Below are 7,939 nucleotides of genomic sequence, written 5' to 3' on the forward strand. Positions count from 1 at the left end.
TCTCTCTCTCTCTCTCTCTCTCTCTCTCTCTCTCTCTCTCTCTCTCTCTTTCTTTCTTCCTTTCCTGAGGAACGATTGTCTGGAGAATACAACAGGAACTAAGCAAATACTTGTTTCAAATTGAGTAAATATTCACGTAGAACTGAAATTACTTCAAGGAATGTGTGTACCTATATCCAAATTATCCATACAGAACAGGAATTTGACTGAGTTTGTCTCCAGAGAAAGTAAAATAACGACAGAAACATTTTATAAAACTCACCAGGTGTTCTGTAACGGTGAGGTGATCCCTGAATGACTTCACAGCCCCTTGCACATGCAGACTAGCCTGTGTTCCAGCATGAAAATTCTGTCTGCTGTTCTCTACTCTTGATTTCTAAAGGCCAAAGCTACCTGGGAGCTGTCAGATAAAAGCACCAACAACTTGAGCATGATCTGGGGTATCAGTTAGGGTAACTGTGCTCAGCTGGGACCATCACCAGGGTGGGGCTTCCACAGGACAGCTGTCAGGATGTAAGGCCTGTTGTCTTAGCGGAAGATGAGCTGGGTTGGACGGGGGTAGATCACTGACATGGCTACACTGGTTTCAGGTTTGACTTGAAGACGCTTCCGGTTGACTTTGTTGAGTGTTTGATGAGGTTCTTGCCAACTGAGAACGAGGTCAAAGTGCTTCGGCTGTACGAGCGAGAGAGGAAGCCCTTGGAGAACTTGTCAGATGAGGACCGCTTCATGATGCAGTTCAGTAAGATTGAGCGGCTCCTGCAGAAGATGACCATCATGGCCTTCATTGGGAACTTCACAGAGAGCATTCAGATGCTGACCCCCGTGAGTGAACCAGCTCTGGCAGGGGAGGGGTACGGAAAGTTGCTCTTATCCATCTCTCTGAATGACGCTCAGTGCGATATGGCTTCTAAAGAGTCTCTCCAGAACTTTCTAGGTTACATTTGGAATTAAGCTTTGGTTTTCACATTGGGAACCCTATTTAAGATCTCTATCTAGGAATATATCTGTTCTCTCAAAAGCATACCGTTAGCCGGACGTGGTGGCGCACGCCTTTAATCCCAGCACTCGGGTGGCAGAGGCAGGCGGATTTCTGAATTTGAGGCCAGCCTGGTCTACAAAGTGAGTTCCAGGACAGCCAGGGCTATACAGAGAAACCCTGTCTCGAAAAACCAAAAAAAATAAATAAATAAAAAAGCATACCGTTTTCCGTGTTTGCGGATATCCTCTGTGTTTCAGATCGCAAGAGTACAGAGGACACTAAAAAGTAGTTCTCATTGGCAAGACTAGAACTGTGACTCTCATTCCTAAAAGCAGCTCTGCATCTTAAGTGAGCAGGAGACTCGGGAGCGTTGACAGTGCTAGAAGAAGTTTCTTTGGCCCTCTGCTGAAGTAGATTGTGGTGATGTACAGATAAAGAACAGTCAGTCTTCTCATGTCCCGGGCTAGTCTGGTAGAGACTTAGGGACGTCAGAAACATCAGTTTGTCTTTGGTTCTGCTTCTCAAAAAAAAAAAAAAAAAAAAAGACCTCAGTCACTGCTTACAGTGGTATGTCCATTCAGAACATGTTCTGAGAACTTCTAGGGAGTTACACGGCTGCCTGTCCATTGCCTCCCACCCTTTGCATGCTTGGGCATCTTTACTGATTGAAAAGTGTAAATTGTGTATGAGTAGAGGCGGTGCACAGGGAACTGGATCATGCCAGAGAGGCTGGTAACCCCGCCTTGAAATCTTACTGGTTATGAGTTGGCTAGAGAGGAACAATTTCCCATGTTACTTGTCGCTGGGAAGTTTTTGAGATGAGCCTATGTAATGTATGGTTACTTAAGGCATAGTTAGCTTTTACTTTCCAGCTGGCTTGCTGTTTTGGTTTTTAACAGTCTTCCCCTGTCTTTCCGTCTTCTAATCGGAATCCAGCAACTTCACGCGATTATAGCGGCGTCTGTCTCCATCAAGTCATCTCAAAAGCTCAAGAAAATTCTGGAGGCAAGTGCAGTTCTCTTGTTATGTTCGTGGGGAGCCGACTTGACTGGCAGCCTTCCAGCACCCAGGGGCTGTCCTGATGAACCCTTCTTTTCTCACTTGCTTTTTCAGATCATCTTGGCCCTTGGAAACTATATGAATAGCAGCAAACGAGGAGCAGTCTACGGATTTAAACTTCAGAGTTTAGATCTGGTGTGTGAACTAAAAGGACTGGGATCCTTGAAGGACTCAGCTGCAGAGATTAAGTTGTGGAGGGAGGGCTTCTATTCTGGGAGGGGCTAGGGGAGGACCCTCTTACTGCAGGAAGGCGAGTTGGTATAAATTTTCTGAAACACCATTTGACCGACAGGAAGGATGCTTTCGCCCAGTATCCCATTTCTAGGAGTCTTTTCTCAAGAAGCTGAATTATGAACACTGCATATTTATAGCAGTAATCTCAAATTCCAGTGTGATGAGAAATGACTCAGAAGACAGCTAATGGAGTGAACCACTTAAACCAAATCTTTAAAATTGGGTATACTTTTCAGACAAATAGATCATTTTGTTTAAAAAAAAAAAATAGAATGTAGTTACACGTGTATGCTTACTTTCTACTTTTCTGTATGGACAAAGTACAGACCCTTGCAAAGTTATCCTTCATGCGTCATGTCCAGGCTGTGCAGGCCTAGTGTGGCTTCCAATTCAGGGAAGACATAGTTAATTGATATTGTCATCACACACACACACACACACACACACACACACACCATAATCTGATCAATAGTATCTGTGTAGGATTTGTCCCAAGATCTTCCAGGATATTAAACATCTCAGATACTCAAGTCCCTTCTATAAAGTAGTATATTGTGTGGGCTAAACTAAAGATGACCTTTAACTTTTAAATCATGACAGGTTTGCATATAATACCTAGTATGTATATCATGATTTGCAAGTAATTGTTTCATGGTATTAGGTATCAAATAGTCACAAGAAAAAGTCAGTACTGAGACCAGCTTATTTCTTAATATTTTTGTCTGAGGTTCAGAATACCTGGGCATCCAGAGGGAGGCAGCTATCAGAATCATCAGGGCTAGGGAATAAGGGAGAACCTGCTGCCTCTGGAGCCGCTGAGCACACTTGCTGGCTCCACCTTCCACCTCTGTTCTGGTTCTTCTCATTGAAAAGCACCAACAATGGGAGTCCTTTCACTTTAGATTTAGGGTGGTAGGTGGATAGCAGCTGCAGGGACAGAGAGAATTCTTAAAATTGATTTTTTTTCAAGATGCATTTATTTATTATATGTAAGTACACTGTAGCTGTCTTCAGACACTCCAGAAGAGGGGAGCCAGATCTTGTTACAGATGGTTGTGAGCCACCATGTGGTTGCTGGGATTTGAACTCAGGACCTTCAGAAGAACAGTCAGTGCTCTTAACCATTGAGCTATCTCTCCAGCCTGAGAATTCTTCTAAGAAAAGTAAAGACCTGAAGCATTCCTAGTTCAGAGTCTACTCGAGCATTTAGACTTTTAAACACTCGCAGGCTGTTTAAGCACTAGGGGGCTGGCTCTCCACAGAGCACATGGAATCTTGGGTCTCCTCTGGGAATCTTTCTCCTGCCCTTCATTATTGACTCGGGATGCTCACCCTAACCCATGTCCCCTTTTGTTTCCAGCTCTTAGATACAAAGTCGACAGACCGAAAGCAAACGCTGTTGCACTATATATCAAATGTGGTAAAAGAAAAATATCAACAAGTTACTCTGTTTTATAATGAGCTCCATTATGTGGAAAAAGCTGCTGCAGGTACTTAATTTCAGCTGTTCGTGTTACCTTGGGGTATTTAATATCATAATGAAGGAGTCATTCCATGCTGTCACACTCTTTAGAACCCAATGCAGAAGGCATGATCAGAGCTGGGCTGGAATGTGTTGTAATGGTCCCACCCACCCCTGAGCAGCCAAATGTAGGCCTGGTAACTTCTCTCAGCTTCTTCTCTCTCTTTGAGATGCGCCTCTTCCATTGCCATCTATCACCCTGTTTGTTCTCTCACTAGTGAACAGGATATGAGGGTGAATAAAATACCCTTTGATTGATTTCCTGGCATCCTACTTGCTCAGATGCGGCATCACAGGCATTGTCTCTAAACCACCAGTATTTCTTGGTTGCTACTTTGCTTTGGCACTTAACATTTTCTCATTTAAATTATATGTGACAACCGAGTTGTACAGGATACTAGCAGTCCCATATTATAGTTAAGATGGATTGTGGAGGTTATCTTGTGCCAGATGCAGTTGGTAATGGTGTGTGTGTGTGTGTGTGTATGTGTGTGTGTGTGTGTGTGTGTGTGTGTGTGTGAGAGAGAGAGAGAGAGAGAGAGAGAGAGAGAGAGAGAGAGATATTAGAATTACAGTCCAAGACTTTCCAGCGTTGTATGATAGCTGATGTACTGTCTTCTCACAAGAATATCTGGGTCAGGGGGCTGGTGAGATGGCTCAGTGGGTAAGAGCACCCGACTGCTCTACCAAAGGTCCGGAGTTCAAATCCCAGCAACCACATGGTGGCTCATAACCATCTGTAACAAGATCTGATGCCCTCTTCTGGACTGTCTGAAGACAGCTACGGTATATTTACATATAATAAATAAATATTTAAAAAAAAAAAAAAAAAGAATATCTGGGTCAAATTAAAAGTAGTTTGCAACTTTATCCCAGCATTAGTGATAGGCTGTTATTTTCAAATGGTAATTTGAAACTGAACCATCAATACCTAGTGTTCATTATAAACTATTACTAGATTCTTGAAGCAACCCCAGACTTACTGAGTCTGTATAGCAATTATGACTTTTTTTTTTAGCCAAGTGAAATGACCATTTTTTAGCATTCTAAAAGTACTTTCTACTACACTCTCATAGAATTGTCAAATGTTCTTATGCCAATGTATAGGGCCATTGCAATCTATACAATTCTTACAGGTATAATGGCTTTTATGTAACAGCATAATTCACTCAGACTCCAGCAAGTTGGATGCTGGGGTTAAATAAATGAAGAAATGAATGAGGGAAAGTATAACACGGCTAGCCTAGATGACGTAGAGGCCATTGTAGAGTCAGAACCGCAGGTAGGAATGGTTTTGTGGCTACAAACAATCTGGAATAGACACATCAAGGGCTTACTTATACAGCTAGCATAATGAAATAGCCGAAATTAAGTTGTTTTTTTTTTTTTTTAGATTTACTTATTTTATGTATATGAGTACACTGTAGCTGTCTTCATACACACCAAAAGATGGCATTGGATCCCATTACAGGTGGTTGTGAGTCACCATGTGGTTGCTGGGAATTGAACTCAGGACCTCTGGAAGAGCAGTTAGTGCTCCTAACCACTGAGCCATCTTTCCAGCCCCCTAAATTAAGGTTCTTAAGTATAATTTCAATTAAGGAGACTAAATAGCAAGATGTAGCGGCATAGGTTTGGTGAGGAAATTTTCCTTTGAAAAAAGCCTATGAGAAAAATACAGCAACTGACTGCTTACCCCTCTTACACACATCCTCAATGTAGTCAGGTAGGACTGCTCCTCTGCTGCCCCACAGACAGTTTGGAGAGCTTTCTCTGCACTTGCCACTATTACAGGTATTATGGGACAAAACTGGGGGAAGCGCTGGAGGTTTAATAGTGCAGGTGTAGTAAGGGGAGAATACGCTGTATTGATTCCTAACTCATCCCTGTACAGGGCTGCGTGGCAGGGAAGTCAACATTGGATCACCTTCTCTAGGGAAAGTGGCTCGTAAGAGTTGGAGAGTGTTCCCACTCTGGCTGGTGGCATTATTGCAAGGTTTATGGGGGAAAAAAAAATCTAGGAAGGGTTAAAAAAAATTAAAAAAGCTGTTCCAGGGTTGCCTTGAGTCTTAGTGTTCTAAGCAATTACAGTTCAGCAGGTAAGATTCTGCCCTCTGCTGGAAAGTTAGAGGAGTGCGAAAGCATCAAAGCTAGACCTCCAGCTAAAGCAATAGGCTGGATGCAGGGGGAACTGGGGTCTTCAGCTCAAGAAGTAGATGCTGGCATTGTTTGTCCAGGCCCTTGCTATCCCTGCACAGTGTGACTCACGGCAGGCCGCAGAAGTTCTCTTTGTTGCTTTTCCTCCTTGGTAAAGTGTGCTAATGAACGAGCGGGATTAGTTCATCTGAAGAATTTATTGTATTTGACAGTGGCAGTTCATAAATCACTCACGTGAAAGGCTACCGGACTAAAGGTGGGAGCTAGCCGTAAGGTCCTAAGTAAGTCTTACAAAGTTCCAAGAACATGCGTCAGCTGCCGGACCTCCTCTCAGTAGACGTTTCCTGACAGGCTGCGTCCTCTCCCTCAGTGTCCCTGGAAAACGTTCTGCTGGATGTGAAGGAGCTGCAGAGGGGAATGGATTTAACCAAGCGAGAGTATACCATGCATGACCACAACACACTGCTGAAAGAGTTCATCCTTCACAACGAGGGCAAGCTGAAGAAACTGCAGGATGATGCTAAGATTGCTCAGGTAGCCTAGGAGGGTGTGCCCTTCCAGGCCACCAGAGGCACGGGCTCTGTGTTGGGAAAGTAATGTTACATTTTTCTGATGTTGGTGGGTCTACTTATGTCGCTAATGTTTAATTTTCCTCTTATTGTCCTTGAAAATGCCTTTTCCCAAGTGGGGCCCTTTGTGCTTTTCTGTAGAAGTCTCCCCTTTCCCTTTCCCCTTTCTCCTAAATTCTTCTAGCACAGGTCTGTATTCAGGTTTGTAACACACCAGGCCTTGGCTCCTAAAGCAACATCCCTAGACTTTAGAGTTTCAGTGGATCTTAGACTTCATCTTCCTCTGCCACTCCAGGGACCTCTGATACACAAGTAAACCTAGAACGGGGTGCAGCGCACGTCATCATAGAGCAGGTGGCAGCGTGCCGGGCAACTCGAGGCAGGAAGTGATAGCTCCTGGTTTGGGGTTGTGGTGGAACACAGCAGAGACTGTCCCTTCTCATGGGGATAGTGCAAGGAGTATGTATGAGTCAAAGCGGTGGGATTTAGAGCCAGAGTTGCTCCCATGAGCCTTCCTGACTTTAGGGTTTAAGGAGTTGTGTCATGGCCTTAGGAAACTCGTGGAAGACATAGCTCATTTTGTGTGTGTATGTGTGGGGGTCATATGCTGCAGTTGGGGAAGAAACAGCAGGAGGTCCTAGAGGTGAGTTTTTTGCCCCACTGTTGTATGTAGTATTAGGTGATGCGAATCCTATAGGGTACAGGGCAAGCCTCTTTGTTTTAGTTATCTGGCCAAGTGCATCCAGTCCTAGTATTGGAACTAACGCGATTCAAGGAAAACGTGCTTCTTTCCAGGATGCCTTTGATGATGTGGTGAAGTATTTTGGTGAAAATCCAAAGACAACTCCACCCTCGGTGTTCTTCCCTGTCTTTGTTCGATTTGTGAAAGCCTACAAGGTTAGTACGGGGATGCCCTATAGCCTTCTTCTCTACTTGCCCAATAGGCGTCCTCCCCAGGAAGTATTTGTGACCTAACTCCTCTGCAGAGGTCACCTTGGCCTTGGGCAGGTCTGGGTGTTCACTCTGTCCCTGCTAAGGCTGAGAGCTTTTAGGACTCTCAGGCCATGCTGGTTCATTTATCCCATGGAGCCATGCCTAAGAAACCCAATGCAACTACCTCTCTGCTTGGGGCAGGAAGGTGCTCTATTACCACTGTTGTCCTGTTATTGGTGACCTACAAAAGCGAGGTGATGGGCTTAAGGCGTGACGGAGCTGTGAGACTTCCTAGACTTAACATTCGGTGTTATGGAATGAAGGATGGCGCTGTATATAAGACAGCTGCTTTCTCCTTTTCTTCTTGTTTTTTCCTTTTCTTCTCTTCCTTTCCTTTCCTTTCCTTTCCTTTCCTTTCCTTTCCTTTCCTTTCCTTTCCTTTCCTTTCCTTTCCTTTCCTTTCCTTTCCTTTCCTTTCCTTTC

At 44.1% G+C, this 7,939-nt stretch overlaps 1 protein-coding gene across 9 annotated transcripts in view; it reads left to right on the forward strand.

Annotated features, from left to right (window-relative positions):
- The window catches only part of Fmnl2 (formin like 2), a 280,969-nt gene that overhangs the window by 262,359 nt on the left and 10,671 nt on the right, over positions 1-7,939 (forward strand). For all 9 annotated transcript variants that reach the window (XM_029535822.1, XM_021192149.2, XM_021192148.2 and 6 more), the window contains 6 exons: positions 591-825; positions 1,919-1,987; positions 2,096-2,176; positions 3,636-3,765; positions 6,325-6,488; positions 7,319-7,420. In XM_029535822.1, the coding sequence (XP_029391682.1) occupies positions 591-825; positions 1,919-1,987; positions 2,096-2,176; positions 3,636-3,765; positions 6,325-6,488; positions 7,319-7,420 (781 nt within the window). The remainder of the gene's footprint in view (positions 1-590; positions 826-1,918; positions 1,988-2,095; positions 2,177-3,635; positions 3,766-6,324; positions 6,489-7,318; positions 7,421-7,939) is intronic.

The sequence above is a fragment of the Mus pahari genome, chromosome 3 (assembly GCF_900095145.1).
Source record: "Mus pahari chromosome 3, PAHARI_EIJ_v1.1, whole genome shotgun sequence".
Lineage (NCBI taxonomy): Eukaryota > Metazoa > Chordata > Mammalia > Rodentia > Muridae > Mus > Mus pahari.